Source organism: Gobio gobio, assembly GCF_949357685.1.
Source record: "Gobio gobio genome assembly, chromosome: 7".
In the NCBI taxonomy this organism is placed as follows: domain Eukaryota; kingdom Metazoa; phylum Chordata; class Actinopteri; order Cypriniformes; family Gobionidae; genus Gobio; species Gobio gobio.
In genome coordinates this window covers 43,683,355-43,710,040 of record NC_137103.1, presented here as the reverse complement: position 1 = coordinate 43,710,040, position 26,686 = coordinate 43,683,355, and the positions used below count along the sequence as shown (strand labels likewise).

General features: G+C 37.4%; 1 protein-coding gene and 1 long non-coding RNA gene across 5 annotated transcripts in view; one reads left to right on the top strand and one right to left on the bottom strand.

Annotated features, from left to right (window-relative positions):
• erbb4b (erb-b2 receptor tyrosine kinase 4b) overlaps positions 1–26,686 on the top strand; it is a 429,788-nt gene that overhangs the window by 347,501 nt on the left and 55,601 nt on the right. For all 4 annotated transcript variants that reach the window (XM_079822543.1, XM_079822542.1, XM_079822541.1 and 1 more), the window contains 5 exons: positions 5,645–5,799; positions 7,116–7,160; positions 20,799–20,931; positions 24,486–24,608; positions 26,022–26,120. In XM_079822543.1, the coding sequence (XP_079678669.1) occupies positions 5,645–5,799; positions 7,116–7,160; positions 20,799–20,931; positions 24,486–24,608; positions 26,022–26,120 (555 nt within the window). The remainder of the gene's footprint in view (positions 1–5,644; positions 5,800–7,115; positions 7,161–20,798; positions 20,932–24,485; positions 24,609–26,021; positions 26,121–26,686) is intronic.
• LOC307129800 lies at positions 10,964–13,084 on the bottom strand. The gene is made up of 4 exons (XR_013816941.1): positions 12,675–13,084; positions 12,501–12,560; positions 11,094–11,216; positions 10,964–11,000 (listed from the first exon to the last, which is right to left on the bottom strand). It is a non-coding gene; the product is annotated as an uncharacterized lncRNA (long non-coding RNA).

Genomic DNA, 26,686 nt, shown 5'->3' with positions numbered 1-26,686 from the left:
GAATGATTTCTGAAGGATCATTTGACACTGACAATTGAAGTAATTCAGCTTTGCATCACCGGAATAAATTACATTTTAAACATGTTTGAGAAAACTATTTTAAATTATATTAATATTTCACAATATTACTGTTTAACTGTATTTTTCATCAAATAAAAGCAGCCTTGGTGAGCATAAAAGGCTTCTTTCAAAAAAAACTTTAAAATTATCTTAACTTTTGAACGGCAGTGTTAACTTCATAAGTATAATGATAATCAGATCAATCAGTCTGAAAATTAAAAGTATTTTTTAATTTTTAATTTTCTCCAGACTTAGCCACAGATTTAGACCCCCTTGCATAAACCCCACCCTTCAAAGGCATGTCATAGTGACTGACAGGTAATGAGTTTTTCTGATTGGCCACTCCCCTGAATCTTCTTTTGATCTTTGTCACAAAGACAACCTGCCTGTGGCAAGTGAATTTAGTGACTGACCATCATTATTTCTTACTGGCAACAGTTTTTTGCATTATTTAAAAAAAATATAGGGCATGTCTTATGGCAAATTAATTATTTATTTCTTCAATATTTAAGGCAAAAAAAATCCATTGTGTCAGTCACAGCTCCGTATTCTGGACAATCTAATATTGTGTTCCTTATATTTGTATGGCATAAGTCAAAAATATCTGTTATAACAGAATAGAAAAAAGCTTTTTGATGACCATTTGAATCTTTTTCATTTGATTATTTTATGTCAACTTTCTTTGTGTCGGATTATTCAAGGTTTTTGCAAGGTCACTCACTCACCAAAGCTGTTTTTTGCATTTGGTGCTTGGTGATTGTTCATTTTGAATTCTATGTGCATGTTTCTTTCATTTCAATTGCCTTCTCCTTCAATATATATTAGCTTAAAGCACAAACAGAACTGAACGGCAGGCACCACCTTCGATTGGCTTGGTCCAATGATTAATTGAATCCCTTGTTGAAGTGTACTTTTGCTTCCATGAGATTGATTTTACTTCTTGTTAATTTAGTGAGAAAGTAGATTAAGTTGCCTAATCTTGGCAAGTGTTTACAGAGAGTCATGCCCCATAGGAGACACCTGAGAGTGGGATGAATAAGCTGTTTGAATGTCCATGAATTTGATCAGGTTAGAGACATTACCACAGATGGGCTGTGTGCTCAGTGCTGCCCCTTTTTCAAAACAGCCTCAAGCACTTTGGTTTAAATTGATGACTACATGACAAGGTGCGTACGGACGTGCGCTTGTGTGTGTTGCCGAAAGAGGATTTATCCGATCTGTCTCGGATGCTCTGTGGCCTCGGGCTGTTGTCTGCTTGAGTCAAACAGAAAGGTCTTGCAAATGACACGATCATGAGCCCTCCGAGACCCATACCAGCACAAACATAGACAGAAACAAACTCTCTAAAACTGAGTGCGTGCCCTGACTTTTTTTTTTTTTTTGCCTGTGCCTGGATATTTAAATGATAAATATTCTCATTCGTGTGGTTTTTGCCTGATCACAACCTGTTATCTGTTAATTTCTGAAGTGGTTCAGTCATTGTGCCACCAGCCAACCAACAGAATCAAAGTACTTTACTTTACTTTATTGTTTATTTTTACAGGGACAAGGCACAATTAATAGTAATTGCACCAGAGTTAGCTAAAAGCTCATTTACATCTGCAACCTAGTTACCTAGACATGAAGACCATGCTTATAAATTAGTATAAATGGGGCTATAATTAATTATAAGTATTACTATTCTATAAACACATTTATAAAGACTCATTGAGACCTATACTGCATTATAGGAACATCTATAATTACATTTATATTATTTTTATAATTCCTTATAAGTCATGCATTTGCTTTTTCAATATGCATGCTCATAATACATTATACACATATTTATAAATTATCAAAAATAAAATAGTTCCAGAGACACTTATTTGCTGTACCAATTAGTTATCAATTATGTCTTTAATGACTAATGTTTGCATTAGAGGTCATGAATGGTAATTTTGATTTGTTAAAATCGATATCTTCCCGGCCATATACAACATGGTATTGCTTATAGAAGTTTGAAATTATACTTAAAAAAATATATATTTTTGCAGTGTTTTGCCAGTATATAACATTAAAAAAGATTTTAAAAAAATGTCAACTGTTTGTATTAATGATTTTTGTTTGTTTTTTCCCCATTGTTTTATTGCAGGAATTATTATTCATTAGTTACATTTAGAAGTAAACAACTTAAAATGTATAATGAGCACATCTTCATGGTTTCTTAACATTTGCGTTAGGAAAATCCTATGTTTTATGCATCCTATGTTTTAAAGCCATCAATGATGCATGTATACAGTGTGTGTATTATCACTCACAATAAGTATTTATAAGAACACAACACGGCTATTAATAACAATATATTCACTTATTTGACAAATAAATCTGAAAGACTAAAACGTCATTGTAACTTTAAAGGGGGGTTTGTACATACTTGTTTTACACTGTTAAAGAATTGGATTCCCATGCTAAACATGGACAAAGTTTTTTAAAAAAAAGTTGGACGTTTCTGTGCCAAAAATACTCCTTCCGGTTTCTCACAAGCTTCGGAAAGTTTTTTTCAAGTATGGGTCTGCGTGACGTCAAGAAAGGCGGAATGTCCTTGTACGGGCCGTACGGCTCCCAGAGCGAGAGAGCAAATTCACGCCCATTAAAGCACTTTGCTCGGCTTTAGGGAACCCTGTACAGCTTCCCAAATAACCCAGTGTTAATGGGACAGTGGATGAAGTTTGTTTTTCCGGAGCAGCAACAGAGTTATGCAAGTGTTTTTGTTTGTTTCCTGCATTTCGGCGACGATCGTTTTAGAAACAAGGCCCGGTTCAACTCCGGATTTGTAGCTTGTCTAATGCTGAAAGATGGAGCGGTCCCAACGATTAAGGTTCACAGTCGTGCGTTGGAAGAAGGCGGTGAGTAAAACTGCTTCAAATGTCTTTGTGTTGTTAGCTATCGACACGTTCATTCAAATGCGCAACAATTCCATCGTTTTTCCATGTAAACACGCACTAGTCTGACGTGCAAAACCGTTCCGCTTGCTACTACTATCGTTAAATCATACGATAGTCCATAAACCAAATTATGTCCTCATAAACCTTGAGTAAACATACACAAATGTTGTAAAACTTGCGCATGACAAGCCGCTAAGCAAATATATACAGTTACAGTACATACCACATAGAGACATCCTGCTGTAGTCGTAACGTTAGTTGTTGCAGCTCCTGTTCAATTTCAGCCTCCGGATCAGATTCTGGATCATATATGCATGTCTGAATCTGATTGATAGCCATGGTTTGTTTAGGATAGCGTTTTTTTCCCCACGCTTAAGGATGTCACAGCTTTCAGACGCTCTCAACGCAATAGCTGCGTGCCCTTGTGATTCTTTAGCTCCGCCCACACGATACACCTCCAGCCGCTCGGCTTTATTTGGAAAGACTCGGAACAGCGTATCTTTCTATTATAAATATAATAAAACTAAAGACTTTTCGGAGATATGAAGGATGCAATACTACTCTATAGGTACTCATTTTGACATGAGATTGACTGAAAGTGCCCCCCCCCCCTTAACTATACATCCAGACTAAAAACTTAGTGGTACTAAAACAGACCACTAAAGACAATAAAAAAATAATAGCAACACTAAAGTAATAACTAAGTGATCCAACAGACTTTCTCCAATAAGGGCTTTACACACACATACACACCCATAAGCCCCACAGGTGATGCCAGGCTTAGCTAAGCTGTTAAAATGTTTGTTGTTATTAGTGCAGATTAACTGCTGAGTGGTCTAACCTACCTGTGAAGCAATCGGCAACATCTGCTTCACAAAGGCATAATTAAACAACACTAACAAACAACACTAACAAACAGTGTTTGTGCGTGGAGAGAAAATGGAGATTTGTGTGCAGCAGGTGTCTGGAGAAGCAGCACAATTAACAGAGAAAGTGATAATGCTCACCTAGCCTTGGAGGAGTTTTACATCCACCTTTATCTCTGTGCTCTGCCACACGCGATTTTGGCAGAAAGGGGAACTCCTACAAATGCATTTGCAATAAGGTCAACTGCAAATATAACCCTGTCCATGCCTTTCCAGCGCTAATTTTTCACTGCGTGTCTTTAGTAAATTCTGACAGTAGTTTACGCTGGCCCTAGGTGTTTAATCGATGCTTTATGTATTTTATCTTCTTGTTCTCCCTCAGAGAATGATGGGAAATGTAGTTCTGTTTCCAATCCTGTTATCTCATAAACCAGCTAAATGAGTAGTACTTTCTGGCAAGCTTTATAGCAACGCACAATGCATGCAAACTAAATTGTACAGTCAACATTCACAATTAAAACTTAATCACAACCAATACTAATTTGCTTCCGCCAGGATTCTTTAATTAACATGCCCTCAAACTCAGAGTTTCCCACTGGTAATTATAACATTCTGGTGACGTTCATGCATGCTATTCTCATAGCTATGATCTATTTAATAAGACTTGATGGGAAAATAAATGCAATAGTTTTATCAATATATTAAATGAATAATGCAATGCTGAATGTATTTATTTTGTTTTCAGCCTTCTGCCACTCAATAGCAATTGTAGAGGGTAGATGAGAAATGATGGGGATAGTTCACCCAAAAATGAAACTTCTGTCACCATCATTCTAAAGTTATTCCAAACCAGTCTGACTTTTTCTTCTATGGTACCTAAAAGAAGATATTTTTCTTTTTTGTCTATATGGGGAAAGTCAATGGAGTCCAGTGTTGTTTGGGACCCAGTTGACTTTCATTGTATGAACAAAAACATTCTTACTCTGGCTGCATTTATTTTAACAAAAGTACAGTAAAACAGTTATTATTTTCAGCATCATTACTCCAGTCTTCTGTGTAACATGATCCTTCAGAAATCATTCTAATATTCTGATTTGGTGCTCAAGAAACATTTCTTATTATTATCAGTATTGAAATGTTGATATTTTTTGTGTCTTTACTGTCACATCCTTGCAGAATATAAGTATTAATAATTTATTTTTAAAAATTAGAAGTGTGTCCTTTTTAATACTGGTGGAAAACGCTATGTTTACGGACCTGAAGCTGCGTCTGTTGCGTGCTGCCTGGCTCCCACGGCCGTGTCTGGGTGCCGTCTGCTGCTTTATTGCATCAGAGGCGGTTTACAGCGTAAAATGAAGAGCAGCTGTAATTGCTGCAAGGCATTTATTCATCTCTCACAAGAGATTCGCTCATAAAGAAGCACATATCAGCCTCTGTCTCAATGAGCACAGACAGATACACTCTCATACAGATGTTCCTCAAGGTTACTTGGGTCCAGCGTGCATTTTCCACCCTTAATAGAACAATACGAAGCATCTCTTCCTATTTTCCACAAACTGTTATTTGTCTTTCCTGTTGATGAGGTGTTCGGATGACTAAGGGTGCTCATATTGATATCCAAGCTAACAATTCCCCCTCTTCGGCTTCCTCTCTCCATATTACCGCTATAAATCCTGTGCCGGCTGATTGTTATGGTCATTGTGTTGGTGGTGAGGGATGGTTATTATCCATAGTTGCTGGTATTTTATGTGTCTCTTTTCTCCACTTTCTCTCTCTCTCTCTCTCTTGCAGGGTCCTGATCACTGTGTTAAATGTCTTCACTTTAAAGACGGACCCAACTGTGTGGAGAAATGCCCTGATGGCCTACAGGGAGCAAACAGCTTCATCTTCAAATATGCTGAGGCCAACAATGAGTGTCACCCCTGCCATGTCAACTGCACCCAGGGGTATGGACACGTTTGTTAAATGTTTGCAATTTGTGAGTGTGTGTGTGTGGGGGAAATATATCTGTAGCGGTCCAACTACTTCCTGTGCTTGTTTGCCACGTCAGTTCTAGCCTCAGGAAGTTCAGAGGGCCTATTTGTCAATCCACTGACCCTTTTTAGAGCTTGTGTGTCCTCGGAGCTGGCTGTGCATAAAGCATCATTAATTTTAGAGGAAGGAGTTTGCCCTTGCTGCGTCTCTGCCATCTAACTTTAGTCTAAATGATAACCATCACACTCTCCGAATTTATCCGGCTGGGCACCTGCAACTTAACCTCAGCCCCTCTGGGGGGTTACATGAGAGACGGCTCAAATTTCCTGCAGGAAAACATTATCTGCTCAAGGAATCTTCACACTGAGTCATGGATTTACTTTTCTTCCTCTTGTGTCACATGAAAGCCCTCATCTGCTGACTGTCTGATCTGGGATCGCTGTCAGCCAGGGACGATTAGTGACGTTAGAGGTTTGCTGACAAAACGACAGAGCTATGAGAATCAGGGTGGAAGGGCAGGACCTCCGACGTCAAGAAAAAGACAGGAGAGGCAGTGTCTTGAAAATAGGTCTAGCACTGGTAGATTTGATGTATTTAACGTGTTTTTGTTTGACTGTTAAGTTGCCTCAAGATAGTCATTAGATTTCCTAGTCTTGTAAGTATGAGAATGTTTAGACTAAATTTAGTGCGTACGTAAGTATTCAATCTTCAGGCTCGTTTCAAACTGCCCTCTATTTCAATGAATACCTTGTATGGCATTTTTTGTTATTTATTAACATATTTTAGTAAATAAATGCAGCATTTTTATTGCAATGCATTGTTATATTGGTGCAGTATAAATATTCATAGTTAAATACTTAAATAAAATATAAATATTAATAATTTAAAAATATAAATAATTAGAAAACTTAGAAGATATGTGTATGTGTGTGTGTACCTAAACATATGGCGTGGACAAATTTGTTCCTAGAAGTGATCTATATCTGACAAAATCTACTTTTGGAGACACCCTCATTTTCACAGTGTGAAATTAAGTACTTTTTAAAGGTTTTTTCTTTTTTTAATTGTTAAAATGCAAAAAGTTTTCTGTTTAAGTGTGGGTTAGATTATACCATGTTAAATTTGCTGTGTATAAAAACAATAGAAGTCTATAGAAAGTCCCCATTTGTGTAGATGTGTGTAGGTGTGCGTGTGCGTGCGTACGTGTGTGTGTGTGTGTGTGTGTGTGTGTGTGTTTGTTTGGGTGTTTACTTATTTGTTCACTTGCATTCTTTATTTATTGTTTCAGATGCACAGGGCCTCGTCTGCAAGACTGCATTGGCATAATGGACAGGTACACTAATTTTTATATATATATTGGCTTTTTAACCTTTAATGGACAGGAAACAATGGGAGAGGAGAGGGCGGCAGTACCTTAAGCCAGGACTAAAACTTGGGATGACTTTGATTTTTTCCGATTTGTAATATATTCTCTCTCTCTCTCTCTCTCTCTCTCTCTCTCTCTCTCTCTCTCTCTCTCTCTCTCTCTCTCTCTCTCTCTCTCTCTCTCTCTCTCTCTCTCTCTCTCTCTCTCTCTCTCTCTCTCTCTCTCTCTCTCTCTCTCTCTCTCTCTCTCTCTCTCCTCTCTCTCTCTCTCTCTCTCTCTCACACACACACTCACACACACACATATTCTCCAAAAAACAGTCACTTCCACTGTCAGTAGGTTTGCAAGGTCAGAATTCTGGCATCAGTTTCTCTCTCATCTTTATTTTCTGTCTTGCTCGCCCTCCCTTAAGCCATCATTTATTCATGGTATCTATTTTGGTGTTCTGCCCAATGTCCAACACTTGATTCTAGTCACACTGGCATCAATAGAAAATCTCTGTGACTGAGATCCTTTACACCACACAGTTCTACACACCACACACACACACACACACACACACACACACACACACACACACACACACACACACACACACACCCACACACACACACACACACACACACACACACACACACACACACACACATACACACACACACACACACACACACACACTGTTATGTCATATTGGTGATTCAGTCACAAGACCTCTGTCCAGGATGTCTGAGACCTATATTGAAAATCTTAACTTTTAACTTAAAAAATGATTAATTTTCACTTTTGAAAAGCACTGATGTAGAATGAAATAGTGAAATAGTATTTGTGATTTTAATATTTTCATTTTTATTTCTTGGTTACTATTTAAATAGGAAAATGTGTGACTTTGATCACATGAAGTTTTCACACAAATAGTTATGCTACAATATAATTTTTAATGAAATATTATATTAAATGAGCAACGCTTTTAATATTGAGGTATTTTCAATAGTGGTTTCTCACTGTACATTAAAATCCATCCTCCACTGGCTGCGTACAGTACAAAACTCTTGGTTAGTCAAACTCAGCTGCATCTGATTGGCTAATTTCTATGTTGATGACATCATTAACACGCACACACGTTCATTGTTTTAGTGCCAGCTGCCTTTCAACATAGAGGTCTGCTTTAACGCAAAAATGCACGATGGGGAAAAAAGTTATATAATGACCAGGCCACAGTTCTGTGATTAATGTGCTGCTGTGAGGCCTGCGCGTGTGTGTGCGCACACATTGGCTTCATGGCATATTTGATAAATTGATATCACTTTCATTTGTTCTCATGGGAAAGCTGGAACAAAATACCATTAACTGCTCAGAGCAAATGTGTTTGCTGTTTCATATCCGCCATAATGTTATACAGTTCTGGCAGGGGAGGAAAGCCAAAGCTAGAAATCGTTTGTCTCGGCCTCACACATCACAACCACAGACTATTCACAGAGTGCTTGATGCGTATTGAAAACAACTAGCCCAAAAGCTTCTCTCAAGCTGCAATCTGATTGGCTCTCTTTGGATATTTTTTTAGAGACAGGGAGTACAGGTTTATATCCACTAAGATATTAAGTCTTGTTCAGAGGTTCTTCATTGAGCACTTCCAAAGACCTTTTTTGGCCAGAATAAGCTGTAATCTGGACCAGGATTTATATCAAGACTTTCGCTTTCTTTCTCACACACATACATATAGTTCTGTCCTGTCCTAATAGTGTATTATAGAGCAAGAGTGTATACTGGTTGTTTGGACAGACTATCAGAGTAAAGGCTGGCGGGAGCAATCCTGATAAAACACATTGCTATCCTTGGAGACCAAACACGCTCAGGAGAGAGAACATCTCAAGTGTGGACAAGGTGAGAGGCTGGTGATAGTCAACACTCACAACAGCCTGTAGAGTCAGATAATGACCATGTTTTTTTCACAATGAAAAGCATGAGTGACTATTTAATGGTATTTGTTTATCCGTATATTATATGTGTATTTAAAAAAAAAACGTACTGTCCTCAAACTTGGTAGTACATAGTATATACAGTACTCTTTAAAAGTCTTAGGCCCCATTTACACTAGTACGATTTCGTTTTAAAACGCATAACTTTTGTTATGGTTACGCCTGTCTACACTACTCCGGCATTTTCAACCTCGAGAACGGATACTTTTGAAAACTCTGCAGACCTTGTTTTAGTTGGAAAAACTCTAGGGTTGCGTTTCAGTGTAAACGGACCAAAACGGACCCTTTTGAAAACGATGATGTGGCTGCCCACACTGCATGAAAAAAGGTGTATCCGGACCAGGATACTCCTGTATACACTGCTGAAATTCGGAAGAATCCAGGAGTATACTGGCCGGATAGGTCAAATTCCATGGATCCGTATATGTCCGTATACATCCGAAATGGTACCAAATCGGATGTATGTTGTGGCCGTATACTCCCATGCTACAGCCATTTGTTGCCATGGCAAATAATCCCATCAAGTTTTTCCCAGGAGACATTTTCACACCTCTAAACAGCTTTGCCTTCCACCCCCTATTGGTCCTTCATCTCAAACTGGATTGGTTGTTTTTTTTAAAACCACTCCCAAAACCCAGACTGCTATTGGATGACAGGACGCATTGAAAACCCAGTCAAGTGACTTTATTGGTTACTTCTAAGGCTAAGGGTGGGCTAGGTTTTGTAGCATAGGGACTTGATTGGTTATAGGCCAGCTATGCAGATTTTGCTCATTAATATATATATATATATATATATATATATATATATATATATATATATAAATAATCCCCTCTCCCTCCCAAAAGAAAAACACACACAAAACAATTTGAGAAAGTCTGAAATATTTATTAAAAAGGTATAAAAAAAAAAACCACATTCTTAACAGCATTATAAAAGAACATTAAAACAATGGTGAAACAAAAACAAGTTAACTAAATGTATTTAAAAGGGATGCAAATGTAAAGGAACAAATGTAAAAATATAAACAGTCCAAAGAACATAAATATACGTTAAAATGAATTGGTAAAGAAACAAAAAGGGGAAAAAAATGAACAAAATGCATTTAAAAGACAGAGATGTAAAGGAATAAAATACACAGTGAACATAAAAAGGAAAAGAATAAATATACAAATTAAACAATATAAAATGAGAACAATAAATTTATAAGACAAAAAAAGTGTATATAAAATATATTAAAATACATATAAATATTCCAAGTAAACAATATAACCAAATAAAAAGAACAAAGAGCATTATAAACATACATTAAAATGAATGGGGGAAAAGATAAGTGAACAAAATGTTTCTAAAGGAAGGCGACGTAAAAGGAACAACAATACAAAACGTGGAGATCAAAAGCAACATGGACATCTAAAAAGGAACAAACATACAAAGTATACAATATAAAACGAGACAAAGAAATCTATAAATTAAAAAGTGTATATAAAATATATGTAAATGTTCTATATATGGGAACCAATAAAAGTATAAGTATATAAACATAGGAATAAAGAAAATATAAAATGGAACAATTGAATATTAAAATTATAATTATAAAATAATTGTGACCAACTCTAACACAATGTTGTTTGAGTTTTGAACATTTTTTCAAACTGGCATGATGGGCTGGTGATGTGACATGTAGTGTGGGTCAGTCTAGTCTGGTTTGTAGTAGCTAGCCTAACCAAGCCTTCCATCAACAACCATCTTCATCTTCATCAGGTCTATAGTTGCGGTCTCCCACAGGTTCTGTGTTGGTTTGTGCAACCCTGGACCTGGTCTCCAGCAACTGCAAAACATGACAGTAAATTAACCACTAAAACTCAGAGAGGAGTATAGTAACATTCTGGAGGGAAAAAGCTTAACCGGTTTCTTAACTTACCCGTCTCTTTCTCTGACGGTTCTGTGTGATGTTCTTCATAGTGTTTCTTTTCTGGGCCTTTTCAGACTGAGCCAAAGAATACTTCCTCAGCAAAGTCTCACAAAATAAAATACATCTTGAGACCTGCCAAATAATACATTAATAATATATAGTTAATGCCAATAAAAGTAAGTAAAACAATTCAATTAAAATGTATTTGTATAGCGCTTTTCACAATACATATTCAGGGTTTTTCCTGGGTCAAAAATGGTCTTCGGTGGTGGCTGACAGACATGGTCATCCATACACACACATACGCACGGTAAAAAAAAAATACCCTACCCACATGATCTGCAAGCGCAATACTGACAATAAATTTGAAATAAATTCAAAGAAAGTTTGTAACTTTTGCTTATCTTATTTTGATACCTTGATGTTTGTTTTTGTTCCTCATTTTTACACTATTTACTGATAATTGTTTTGGTAATCATATCAATATTAAAAAAATAGTATTAAAAAAAAATGAACAAATAGCCTAATTTTCTGCCATATACAATCAGCTAGCTAACAACAAATTTGTTCTGGGTTCACCTCACTCCAGTCTAAACTAAATGATTTTAGGCTATTTATTTTACTACACATTGTCCACATAAATAAGCTGAAAGACTGTTGATAATTAAAAATAATTCTTACCATCCACTCTTGCTAAAGTGGGTAAGCACACTTGTGTTCTCATTTCAGGTGTTGTTCTGAGTAAATGATTAAACTAATTTGTGAGTTCAGTGTTGGACAGATCAGTTCTAACCAGTCGTTAAAATGATTCGGTTCAAAGGAGTCATTAGGTGGCGAATCGGACATTAGCAGACGCGTTGTGTGTGAATCACGTCTTTAGAAAATCGCGAAAGATTTGTCAAGACACAGAAAACACTTCATAACCGGATAGGATTTGTTTCCTGTTTATTTAAAGTATGCTTTATGTCAGCTGGTCAGAGAATCAGTCAATGTTTTTTGAGCGCATTTCACACCCAGCGGTAATTAAAGGAAGACGTCTGATAGCGCCACGTGCAACATGGATTCGGTCTTCCGACCTTTTGATTTTGATTAACGTAATATGTGAAACATTAGAAAGCTAAGAATGCTTATTTTGAAGACAGAGAGCGTGCGAGCGGGAGGAGCTCACTGGTCGTTCTCTCTGTCACTCAGTTAACTCAAGTGCAGCAGTCATCTGTTCTACATCACTCATAAATCACAATAACTCAACAAATAAGGCTTTGGCGGGACAAAAATTTGTTTTGGCGGCCGGCAAAAAATGTTCAATGTAGGAAAAACCCTGATATTGTTTCAAAGCAACTTCACAGAAAATGCATGCGTCTACATTACAGAAAAAAACAGAGAACATTAAAATAATGACAACATTTTTAAGATTACCTTTTACACATTCAGGGTCAACATCTGTAAAAGTTCTTCAGGATCATGGATCCAAAACTTCTGGATCATGAGGGGGGAAGAAACATGCACACACACAAATGAATATTAATTTGTTTGATAAAACATTAATATTAATTATCAACTTACGGACATGGACTTGCAAAACATACTCACCAGGCCCATACAAAAACTTTACAGTAGATCCAAAATCCTGGTTTGCCTGTAATTCTTCAGAGTCCAAGGATGGTGTTTTCCTGTCCTCTCTGCAGAACAAGTGTAAGTTACATGATCTCAGATTATTCATTCCAAAGCTCTGTTACATTTTATGACAAGCTTGATCTTAAAACTAGCTGACAGTAGGGATGGGCATTATGACCATATAATTATACATACATGAGAAATTATATTTTACAATAACGATATCACAATATATTTATTTTGATGGATATTTTATTAAAATGCTACAGAATAATACTGCTTTAAAAGTCTTCACTGTATGATATTCAATTAATTAATATCACATGATTCTTAAAGAAGCAGAAGGTCTTCTCTATTCTTTTGTTTTATTAAAATGATGACAAAGCTGCAGCCCCTTTAAGAACTGATGCACAGAATGACACGCATCCGGGATTCCCCACGTTAACTTGAACTGTTTAACGTACTTAAGACATAACTGACTGTTTAAATCAAGTGAATACCTCACATGACAAGGTTTCTGAGATAATTGTGTGCATTTTACAGAAAGATAATTGATTTCGGGATCGCCTGCTGTCTGAGAGAGGCTTATTTTAACACATGCATGTCCCGTTCATTATTCTACATTCATGCATGTTTCCTTGTCAAAATGTCAAAAAGTTTTAGTACAGTCAGTGCTGCGTTATATACGCTATATTCCCATTCCGCAATATAAAACGGTAATGTTAACGTTTACAGCAAAATCACTAACAATAGTCAGTATCATCAGATCGCCATAACACCCAGCCCTATCTTAACAATATTACAACAAAACACAGAAACAGAATATGTAAGTTAATCACGATTAGCATATGACTTTAATGCACTAACGTTATATATCTTGATAAGCAGTAGAAAAAATATAAAGGGGTTTACGTTACCGTCTGCTGTCCGCCATTGGAAACTTAGTCTGTTCGTATTCATGTTTTTTCGTTCTCAGTCGACATCCCACAATCAAAATTCGTCCAAAATAAGATTTTAACAGGTTTAAAATGATCCATGCAATGCCATTAATGGACAGAAGAAGCCGTCCTGTTGAAGATTAGAAGCCGCGCGATCGCGTCGCGTCCCCGCGAGCCACGAGCAACGAGCAACTCCAACGGCAACGGGTGTATAATTCAAACTGAAGGCGCGCACTGTCATTGGTCAGATTTCTGGATGACGTTCAGATTGACCAATCACGCTCAAAAGAACACGGAAAGACAGCAAGTAGCCTTGCAAATATAGAAAAAAACTTGTTTAAAACAACAGTTAGAAAATGTGTATATTTATTTTTATTTGCTGTTATATTTAATGAATTGGTCAAATGTTGTTTTGTGGTGTGGGCAGAGGCCTGGAAGTTTCAACCTGTGCAGATTTGCAGTGCAGATTTGTACTCTTTAAAAACAATTATTGTTTGATATTTAGTTTGCTATATATTTTGTTATATTTGTATCCAGAATTGAATGTAAAACCAGTTTGAATGTAAAAATACACCTTCACTGTAAAACAGAAAATTAAAGTAAAATATCTTAATTTAAATAAGGAAAAATCTGTAAACTAATAGTGTTTTCTCTAAAACGTTTAATGTAAATTTCTGTGAAGTTTTTTTAACTTTATTTGACTTAAGATATTTGACTTATTTTACGGTTTTTGTTTTGCAGCTGTAGCTGCGTTTTTTTTTAGGTTTTTATTCTTACAGTGTAAATATAAAACTAATAAGATTTACTTTAAAATGACAAAGAATAATGTTAAATTGTTAGTATGGACATAAACATAAACCTTTAATATAATGAGCTAAATATTGTATTACAGTTGGTAATTTACAGATATTGTTTGTAATTTTGCATGAATTTGTTATTTATGAAAACAGAAAAATAATACAGTGATGTTCCTGTATAAAAAAATGAGAATTACTGTAATTTGTCATTAATGATATAATCCTTAAAATAACAGTCAAGTTGTTTATTTAGATATTGTTTGTAATTTTACATTGTTTTAAACATAATTCAAAATTACAAGAAAATACTGTAAAAAACTGACGTTTTTTTCTGTAAAATTAGGATTATTTTTATTGGTTGCCTTATTTTTATTGGTAACCTTATTGGTTGCACCTACATCTATTGTGAGTGGTGGATTTCAAACCTCAAAACGCTCCTCTTTTGCAGCGTGTTAAAGTTAAGAATCTTGGAGTGACACTTTTTGTTAATAGTTGCAGAGCTGAAAGATCTGCTTGTGTTTCTGTGTTTCTTGAGCAAGTGAATCCCTGCTCTTTTTTATTCCATATTTTTATTTTGAGCATATCAGTTTTTGGTGTTTTTAAAACAAACTTTTTCATTTTCCACATTTCATCTCCTTTTTATTTAATTCTATTATTGCCTACAATTTGTAAAACTTTGCAAAAATTGTTTGGGGATAGTCTAAAATGTTTGGTTAATTATCCTTTGTTAATTCCATTACATTTCTTTGTTTATTTCATTACATATTCAGATTTTTTTGTGAACGTATATGTTCAGACAGGGTTTTTATTTTGTACTGTTTTTATAAAAAATATTTGATTTAGAGACTCTTTTCATGCAGTGGTTTTAAGGCCCTGACACACCATTCTGATGGTTTGGCCCAGACCCAGGCAACGTGAACCAACCCCACAGTCGGCTTTAGTCATTGCTAGTTCAGTTTAGTGTTTCAGGGCCTTAAGAATTATTTTTTCTGTGTAAAAAGCTTGTTTGCTGTAGCCTACAGTAGACCAGAGATAATTCTCAATCCTGAAGTGCTCCCCTGCCCCCCTCCTTCTGAGAACAGCCAGCACAAGTGTCAGTCATTAACATATGAAAGGTCTTCTTCACACCTAACAGTCTTCAGTCCTAGCACACCCAGCAGTGTTTCAGCTGTATATGTCCGTGAAATTTCACGGATTCCTGTATACGTCCGCATACGTGAGGTTTCCGGGTTTTTCTGGAAATATACTGTTCCGTGTTACTCTGATCCGCTTTTTCCCACATACATCCGGTAAACATCAAATTACACAGAAGTATACCATGCCCGGATAGTGCCGGATTTCAGTGTTTTCATGCAGTGCCACATTACGCTGAACACAACAATATCAGACCAGGGCTGCATTTCCCAAAAGTACACCTATAAGTTGATGGTAGAGACCATTGGTGGCTATTGTTACAATGCTTTTGGGAAACGCAGCCCAGAGCTGTCTCTCTCAATGCCTCTGTAACATACCAGCCTCAAAGACCATTTAAATAATAACACTGAGATGGAACTGCATACTTTGCTGACTTTGTGGTCCTTTTTAGCAGCCGTTGTGCCGTTAAATGTTGTATTTTATAATACTGCAGCTGCCTACATGCGCAAGAGTTAACTTTAAGAGGAACTCACCTTTGGCAGGGCTCAATCCGAGGGGCGGGATAAACTCCCTCTGCACGCAATAGGATAGCGCTACAACCAACCAGAGCAGCGAAGAAGGTGAAGCGGAGCTAGTTGATAGATTAAACTTTACTCCGAACACATCTTCCTTTCTTAAGAATGACTTCAGTGCCGTTCTTTGCTTTTTCCTCAAAGAAAAGCTTAACTCCAAGTCTTCCAGAGTCGCGGCCAAAGTCGATTCGAAAGACCGCTGTTCGCCTGCTTCTTTGTTTACAAGTAGCACGTGGAACCGCGGCAACTCTGCTGTCATTATGTTAAGCCCGCCCACCGACTCTATACAGGATATGATTGGCCTGACCGGAGTTTGGTTTTTCCAGCTCGCAAGCAACGGAGAGTTGCTAGACGACCCTTGCTGCAAATTAGATTTGCTGCCACTAGGGTGCGTCTAGATTTCTAGGCTAGTGTAGACAGAGATCGATTCTGAAACGCAGTGGAAATGCCAGTGTAGACGCAGATAGTTTTCATTTAAAACGAAAATGCACTAGCCTAAACGGGGCCTTAAGCACATTTGTATTAGTAATCCCAGACAGACTTGTCTCCATGTAGAGCATACCGGCTATTGTCAGACTTGTGCTATTGTCCTTGTGCATACAAAAATCTCACTGGATTTTTACAATTAAAGGGTTACTTCAGTGATTTAGCATTAAGCTTTGTATCAGTAGAAGCCCGGTAGTATATTCGAATTATGGTACTTTCCCCCCTCATATCCCCCTGAGACGAGAGAATTACGCATCTTATTTCTGGAAAAAATCCTCAGATAACGCAAATACCGTCATTTTGCGTCATCGGAGGATTTTTTAGCCAGAGCCTAAAGACTACAGCCAGTAGAGGGAGCTGTTCCGCATGTTTTCAACCCGCTCATAGGAGAGGGATCTCATCTCACTCACAGAATGTAAATGCGCACAGCTCGGCCTCTGGCATTCATAACGGAGCCGTGCAGAGAAAGTGAGTGTTTCAACTTTTCAATGAATTCCTATGAAAGTTTAGCTTCCATATGCGATCTGAGAACGCGCCTGACTGGACACGCGCTGTAAATGACTGCCGCGCTTACCTCAGTTCTGTGCTCTCGTGATGAATGAAATCTGACTCCTGCTGCGTTTGTCTAGTGACTTTCGTTCAGCTGACTCATACGTTATTGAGAAGACACATTCAGTTTTTAATTGTAGTGTTTATTCTCTAGCTGAACAAAATGATTGAATTACTATAAAAATGAAACCGATGTTGGGGTGGAGCCGCGGTGGGCAGCGAAGCAAGTGCATTCTGGGAGTTGTTGTCTTTCATCCCCATGAGACAAAAATACATTGTCTGTCTTTTCACAGTCTAGAAGGCACCACATTGTAAAATAATTTCACATTTCTACTACATAAATGACCCAGTTTAAATACAAAGCTTAATGCTAAATCACTGAAGTAACCCTTTAATGGCAAAAGGAATGTTTGGAAATGTATTTCCTACTGACACACTACAGCAAAAGATATACATAACTGGCTCAAAGTGCCCCTATTATGCTATTTTAAAGTTTGTTTTGGAGGTCTTCATTTTCATTTTGTCATAATAAACATTGTACATCACCACATTTTTCAACGATTTTCAAACGACTCAACAGATGAATCTTTCTATCTAAATCCCTCCTTTCCACAAGCTACTCTGCTCTGATTGGCCAGATAGCTAACGACCATTACCATAAACTTCAGTTCCCTACGGAGGCTTCCTAAAGCTGGGTACTGACCTATCTTTCAAGAGCAAGCGTTTTGCTAATCCCGCGTTGAACTCTGAGATTTGAGAAGCAGTCGTCAGTAAAATGATGTTTGAGGGCTGGTCAAGTTGTTTGGGTGGACAACGTACAACATAGGTGGGCAAATGTCTTTTCTAGTGACGTAGAACCGCCACGCAGTAGGATTCAAATACAAGCGACTCGGATAGGCGGTTCAGAATCCATTCCTTCTTTTGGGAGACAATAACTTTATTTATCGCACACTTTCGACTTTACAACTTTGCAGAACGTTTACATTCATCAGTCAGTCAGTCACAATTAACCGATCAACATGCTTGTCTGCTTTGCGGCCCCTTTAAATAAAGTAAAAAAAAAGACCAAGCATTCAATGTAAGTCAGAGCGTCCACAAATCTTTCTACAGCGTTGTTGGCAGGGCAATTTTGATGCCGGCAGCGGTGTGAACGCACTGTAAGACTTTTGCACAGTACTGTACATTAAATAAAATTATTGCATTTACATTTGATATTTGTGTAATATACTGTATATATACTATTTTCTTCTAGCTAACATGTGTATATAATACTATCACAGAATGGTTTCAATATAAGTAATACTGGATGGGTGGGTCATGTCTTATCTTGTGTAGGGCATGAGAATCACTGCCGTACCTCCAAAAATCCTTGTTTAACCTCTCTGTAATGTGTATTCTAAGTGCTCCTCTCCAGAGTCTTTCTTGCACATTTGGAAAAGACATGGCAGGTTACATAAAACAAGATGTCAGACATCCTGTCCTCCTTCCAATGCAATATACGGCAGTGGCACGGTGCGTGCTGACAGCAATGCAGCATCAACATAATTGCCTGCTCATTGTCAGTGCGAAGGAAGCTCCCTCACGCATGTGGGATCTATACACTCGCACAGGCTTCGGTGGGTGATGGTATGCACCCGGCTATGGTCTCCGTGGCTCATAAGCTTTGTATTCTGACTGCAGATCAATATCAAATTAACGGGAGAGATTCTCATCTCGCCCATAGATAATCTAGCAGTCTATCGCTCATCATGCCTGGGCAATGCTTCACCGTCCTCGCCTTATTGAGTGGGAATGCATTTCCATTCCACAAACTTACAGTTCCAGATTTATACATGAGGGAAGACCAAACACAAACACCTTGTTTTAAGGCTCTGGACTCAACCATACAGAGATGTACACAGGAAGCAACTGGACGAGTTTAATGGAATAGAATGAAACACAAGGGTCTCAAGATGCTTTTTAAGACCAGGCTTTTTTGCCACTTCACTATAATTAAGATATTAAATTAGCTGTTAGCAGTTTGTTTTCTTGAATAATTATGTTCCTACAACCTGTCAGAAATCACTGAAAAAAAGTGTCCTGAGAAATCACCAGCACATTAGCCTGACAAGCCAGACCCACATCAAGATGTTGGGTCTGGGAACACACCGTTGGCAGGGCTCAATCCGGAATAAACGGTTGTCTTTCAAATTCCCTCTGCACGCAATAGGATAGCGCAACAACCAATCAGGGCAACAAAGAAGGTGAAGCGGAGCTAGTTGATAGATTAAACTTTTGCCGTATCCGGTCGGCAAAACTCCGAACACATCTTCCTTTCTTAAGAATGACTTCAGTGCCTTTCTTTTTTCTTTTCTCAAAGAAAAGCTTATTCTCAAGTCTTCCAGAGTCGCAGCCAAAGCCGATTCAAGGAACCGGCGGAACCGCCGCAACTCTGTCGTCACTATGTTAAGCCCGCCCACCGACTCTATACACGATGTGATTGGCCTGACCAGAGTTTGGTTTTTCCAGCTCACACACCAACGGAGAGTTGCTAGACTACCCTGGCTGCAAATTAGATTTGCTGCCGCTAGGGTGCGTCTAGATTTCTAGGCTACCAGCACATAACACTGGTGATTTAAAAAAAAAGTTGGGTCTGTTATTTTTTATTTGTTTTTCTGATTAGTCCTTCAACATTGATGTTCATTGCATAAAAAATTTGCAATTTTGAACTGAATATGGTATCTTAAAAATGCAGGGCTAATCGTACAAGATGCAAATACAAATGGCAACTTTAAGATGTAAAATGCCAAATATATCATCCAACAATTATAAAATAGCACAGTTGGAACATGAGTACATCATCTGTGTACGCCGCGTTTATGCTTTTTTTCTAGACGAAAAAAAAAATTCTAAAAAAGAAGACTTTTGGGGGGGGGGGGGGGGGGGGTTATACCCCCAACTGGCGAGTCTACTTTAGATCCATATACTGTTAGAAATAAGGATGAAGAAGTGCAGAGACAATTAGATGGTAAGATTGGCAGTCTGAAGAGTTGGATCTTAATGAAAGACCTGTAATATGACAGAATGTGCTGTGTATTGTATGCAGTCGGCGCTGATTTAGTGCTGCCGTCGTCCCTACTAACTGAATTAGGCCTTTCATTAATGCTAAGGGAACATTTTCAGACGAAGATTCAAACCGAAAGCTCAAAGTACAGCCCAGAGAAGACTGATGCAAGATGACAGCAGTTGGAAAGGCTTTTTGCAGATACATCCAACCAAATATCTCCTTTCTTTCTGAGAGTGAGGCTTTGTTCAGGTTCCTTCTCATTTATGGGATATTGGCAATTCTTAGCCCTCTCCTCTGATTGGTTTCTCTACCAATCTGTACAGATCTTTTGTTCTTCTATAGTATGCGTAAGTGGCTCTCAACTATAAAGATAAGTCTGTTGAGTTTTTTTTTTAAATGTTGTATTTAATAAATAAATAAGTAAATGTGTGTATAAATATATCTGATGTCCAAATATATTAGTCATGAAGCAGAACCAGTTGAGAAGCACTGGTTTGTGTGTTATGGGACCAATTACCTAGTAGTTTATTGTTATTGCGTATGGCTAATGTTTATTTTCTCTCCTGTGTTTCCCTCAGGACTCCCCTCATTGCGGCTGGAGTTATTGGAGGATTGTTTGTGGTGATCATTGTGGGCCTGAGTGTTGCCATATCAGTCAGAAGGAAGAGCATCAAGAAGAAGAGAGCCTTGAGGCGCTTCTTGGAGACTGAGGTTAGACATGGTCCATCTTTTACTTACTCTTTTTTTTTTTTTTTTTTTTTAAGCATGGATTCAGAAAACAGACAAAAAAACTTCCTAAAGACTGTACTCTCAGCCAATTCCATGGAGCCTGAAAACCAGAAGGACAGAGCAAATCAGAAACGGAACAATTACCCGGAGAAGGGTTATATGACCCATGGTACTCTGTATGTCTCTTGAGATGGTCTGAGAGGAAGTACCCACCAATGAGGGGCAATGAGTGAGGTCATATCCTTATGAAATTTTTCATAAGTTGAAAAAGGAACTTATGCTAGTTTAGTTATTATACTGTGCTTGTTTTACACAAGGCGATTTCTGTGCCTTGTTCCACTTTTTAAATCAATTTCTTCCTTTACACCACAAATGGGGCTCTACCCCCCTAAAAATGTGCACTTAACTCCGTAATATGTACACTAATTTGTGATTGCCTCAGTCCCCTTTAAAACTTATATGAAAACGACGGCAGGCAATCGACTCATATATTAGCCTGCGTTATTCAGCGTGTTCTTCAATCCGTAGCAGTGCAGCGCAGCTCATCGTCAAAAGAAGAGGACAATTTGTGTGCATTTATTGATAGAATGTTATGATCTGTGTAGTTCTTTGTCATAAATGCAGTTTACATAATGTGATGCAGGAGGTGTATACAGACACTGTAAAATCTGGACTTATTTATGTATTTATTTATTTATTTAAATTCTTTTAATCTAAATGGCGACTTTTAGAGACTTTGTGACTTTTCCTACTCTTGCTTTACTTCATACTTCAGTGTAATAAAATTGCAACAAAAAAATTTAAATATTTATTTTATAATAAATCAAAAGCAAAACACGCAAAAAGAAATATAAAAGGAAGTGGAAATGACAAATGAGCTAATGAGTGGTCATCTGCTGGTTATAGTGGTAATTTCATAACATTTTCATGTTAAAAATTGACATGAAATGATTTCTGTTACCTGGTGAAATTTGTTTTTCACCAGGTAACAGAAATCATCCACTAAACGATGGCAAATTTTTCATGTTATCTCCATGAAAAAAAATATAAATATAGATCTTCTTTAAATTTAAAAGATGAAAATAATAGCGTTTAAAACATTACATGTGTTTAAAAACATATTTTAAAAAAACATTTTTTTACCCATATATTTGCCAATCTAGACAATTACAATATAAATATAATTTTTTGTATTAAATATTAAAATAAAGTTTGTCTATATTCTTAAAGCTGCTGTCCGTAAAAAAATGTTGTGTTCAAGATTTACAAAAATTATATAATGAGAATGTCCAACATGAATCAATTTTCCAAACCGTGTTTTTGTCAGTGTTTATATTGGTATATGTACTATTACTATTTAGTATATATATAGTACTATGTACTATTTCAGACCGGTCTGGTAGGAACCGCTGTGGAGGAGCACAGTCCCTGCAGGACTCGCCATAGACATTAACAGAGAGAAGTAGCTCCGGCTGCAATGTTCTTCCGCAAGACACATGCAGTTCTGTTTATTAACCGCAAGAGCGCAAAAAGTTACGGACTGCAGCTTTAATGAATATTAATAATATTAGCTGGTTATTTAAAATTATTAGAAGTTAATTCAATATTCAGGGATTAACTTAGAACCTATTGTATTGTTCATGCCTACCCTAGTGTACAAACAATATATGTATTAAATCATACCCTCATTGGGGGCTGAGCCCCCCAATATTGAAATCCCAGAATCTCCCCTGGCCCACATGAATGAACACATCACCCCAGGATAAATGTTAGCTCTTTTAATGTGTCGCACTTTCTTTTATAACTTTAGGGGTACCCCATGTTTTATGTTTAGACACCTATTAGACATGTTTGATTTTTATCTAACAAATTTAATGTAATAAAAAGTTTTTAACGCATCAAATGTCTGTATTATCTTAAAATTGTATTGTATTCTCTGAAAATTCTTGACAGTAACAATCATATTTTTTTTACAAAAATATGTTAATTGATATTCAGCTATTTGTATTTAATGATCAAATGATTAAATACGTAATTAATTGGAAAATAGCAACATGACACAAATCAAGGTATTAAACTGTATTTAAATGTCCAAATTCCTGGTAACTTTATTTAGTTTGGCCTCCTGAGTGTGTTCATCCACATTTTATGAAGGTTAAACATTTCCTTTTACTAACCATTTATTAAAAAATTACTAAACATTACTTCATTCTCATTTAAGCGATTTTGTACATTGTTCATGGAAAATGACAGTTAATTAAGTTTTCGATAAACCAAACATATTATAAAAGTTATAAAGACTACATTTCAATCTACATTTGATTACTATGTAAATCTCATGAACAGTCTAAATGAATTATTCCAATGCTAAGGATAATAGCCTCTCTTTGAACCTCTTTTTAAAGAGATTGTATGTGTTAATTAAATGAACATTAATGAGAAGTCGTGTCCTTGCTGGTGGGATGATGGCCTCACTTATGGCTTATTTTTCCTCTTAATGCTTACTTTTTCTGTCCTTCCTTTTCATTTACTCATTCTCCTTCTACCCATCCTCCTAATATCATTGTTTATTTTTCATATCGCAGTGTGGGTGGAGGGTTCATAATAGTGCAGGTTGCGCAAGGATCCCGCGCTTCTGTGCCCGGAGGTTCCGACCTCTCGCCTTCATGCGTACATATATCCGTATGGCCTCAGGCTTTGAACGGAGAGCATAATGCTCTCCTCAGATACTCCATAGAATAATCTGGAGCTGGCCCACGCATGCCACATAAGAAAGTACATATTTGTGATAATGGACATCATGTATGCCAATAAACCAAATGGTCTTGAGCGTTCCCATATCTCAATTTTCACCGGTATAGGGTGTTCCTATCCTATCACTATAAATTCATATTAAGTTGAAGCAGCACAATTCTGCCTACGTTTTTCAGCACCACGGACAGCTCCTGATCTGTGTTTCAGCACCGCCTGCAGCGGACAGCTCCCTGGATCACAGCTCGTCCCCTCCCCTGGCTCTCCTCCGCCTTCTGTGTTCAGGCTCCTGATTTACAATTCCATTTAAATGAAGAAGCGCTATTGTTTTTTAATCAGGCGGCTGTGATGAGCCAGGGGACGCCGCAAAGGGTCGATAGAACGGCTGATTTACGCTCTCTCTCTCTATCTCTCATTCTCTCTTAGCTTCCCAATCTTTCCTACACACTCTCCCCCTTCATATTTTATCAGGTTAACCTTCTCCATTTCTGTCTTTCTTTCCTGTATCTTCTCTCTTTGCTTTTTCCTCTTATCTCTGTCCCTCTCTCTCTAGTTGCATTTCAATAGTTCCTTTATCGCCAGGGGTTTTTATGCATTGATTGAGCTCCCAAACTCTTATATGCGCCACATAATGGCACAGAAAGACTAAATAAATTACTGGGAATTCATACCCTATGGTCTGGGCATTTCAATTTATTTGAGTTAGTACCAAATGTTCATTGATTATCCAGATTGATTGTAGCGTCACTGACAGCGTCTCCCTTCCGTTGCTTTGTGTGTCTCAGTTAGTGGAGCCCCTGACGCCCAGTGGTGCGGCCCCGAACCAGGCCCAACTGCGCATTCTGAAAGAGACCGAGCTGAAACGGGTGAAGATTCTGGGAGCCGGGGCCTTCGGCACCGTCTACAAGGTAATGACATTAGAACGGAGACAGAGAGAACTGAAGAAAGATCTCTGCAGCCCATATATTTTTATAAGGAAAGCATTATAGTTACAATTGCACATTTGCTGGGGGTTTATCAAAACTTTTAACAATAAATATGTATTTATTTATTTTTGTTGGTGCATGTTCCATACAGTGCTGTGGACATTAAAGATACACTAGCGTTTAAAAGGGTCAGTATGGTTTTTTAAAAATAATTAAAAATATTCAGCTAGAATGTATTAAAGGGTTAGTTCACACCTTCATGTCGTTCCAAACCCGTAAGCTCTCTGACCCCTCCAAACACTGCAATGTACTTGCAACTTTTAAGGCTCAGAAAAAAACCTTTTTTCAGTTTTCTTTTATAAAAAGAAAGTTCAAAAGTAAAGACTTTGTTAAAATAGTCCATGTGAATACAGTGGTTCAACCTTAACATTATGAAGTGATGAGAATACTTTTTGTGCGCAAAAACAAACAAAAATAAAGACTTTTTTCAACAATCTCTTCTCTTCCGTCCGTTTCAGTCTCCTACGCGATTCACGTAAGCACCACAACGCATGCTTGTGATCATGGGATTGTGCTCGGCCAAAAGTTATTTTTGTTTGCTTTTTTGCGCACAAAATTATTCTTGTCGCTTCATAAGGTTTAAGGTTGAACCACTGGAGTCACATGGACTATTTTAACGATGTCTTTACTACCTTTCTGGGCCTTGAAAGTAGCAATTACGTTGCAGTCCATGGAGGGGTCAGAGAGTTCTCAGATTTCATCAAAAATATCTTCATTTGTGTTCCGGATTTGGAACAACATGAGGATGAGTAATTAATGACATAATATACATTTTTGGGTGAACTAAACCTTTAAATTAATCAAAAGTCACTGTAAAGACTTTTACATCAATACAATTTTTTTTTTAACCTCAAATAAATGTTGTTCTTTTGAACTTTCTTTTTATAAAAGAAAACTGAAAAAAGGTTTCACAGTTTCAACAAATATATTAAGCAGCACAACTGTTTTTTGAAGTCAAAAATGTATAATATTTCACAATATTACAGTTTTTACTGTATTGGTCAAATAAATCCAGGCTTGGTGAGCATAAAGAGACCGCTTTTCAAAAATATTAAAACATTTTACCAACCCCAAACTTTTGATCTGTTGCGCACTTCAACTCAAAAGTGATGAAAACTCAAGAAAATATATTTGATGGTAGACTCATTTTAATCCTAAAAACCAACTAAAACACCCTAACAACCACCAAGAACACTCTAGCAGTGTGTTAAAGAACAGGCGAGAACAATTTATCTACTACCTAGCATCTATGCACGAACATTCACATTTTCTTCAGTAAAAAAGTGCATTTCCACCCAAATCCCTCTAAGAAATATATATTTTTTGTGATTTCAGGGCATCTGGGTTCCTGAGGGTGAGACTGTGAAGATTCCCGTGGCCATAAAGATCTTGAACGAGGCGACCGGCCCCAAAGCCAATGTGGAGTTCATGGATGTGAGTGTCACTCTGTTGCAAGGCTTGCAGCTGTAGTTTGTGTGATTCCACTAAGCGAATATTCAGTAGTTCAAAAGGAAAAATGCATGTAAACCTTGAAACATCCTCTTAGATGATGCAAGGACTATGAAACACTTACCCTAGGCCCTTTCACACACATGTTGAGTGCAATCTAAAACAGGTTATTTTTGCTTATTTGCGTGTAAATGCAAGTCTTTTTTTCATGTTAGTTATGCATGTTTGTCTTCAGTAAGATATCAGTGCATGTATTAGAGCGGCCTCTCCATGACTCCCCCATGTATGGCATTTCCCACAATTCATCAGTGTTAATGGGCATTTCACTTTCAGAATAGTCTTAGGGGTTTGTAGATCCACTCATACTGCGCTTAAACGACAGAAGCACGTGAAAGCGTATCAGACGTGTAGACACTGGCCTCCGCTGTTGATTGGGCGAGCAGCATGCGTGCACGCAATCATCTCAGCAGCTGGAGAATAGCAGGAGTGCGAATGCTCATTATATAACTGTCAAGTGTGTAATTTTATGTAGTGTTCAGATAATGGGTTTG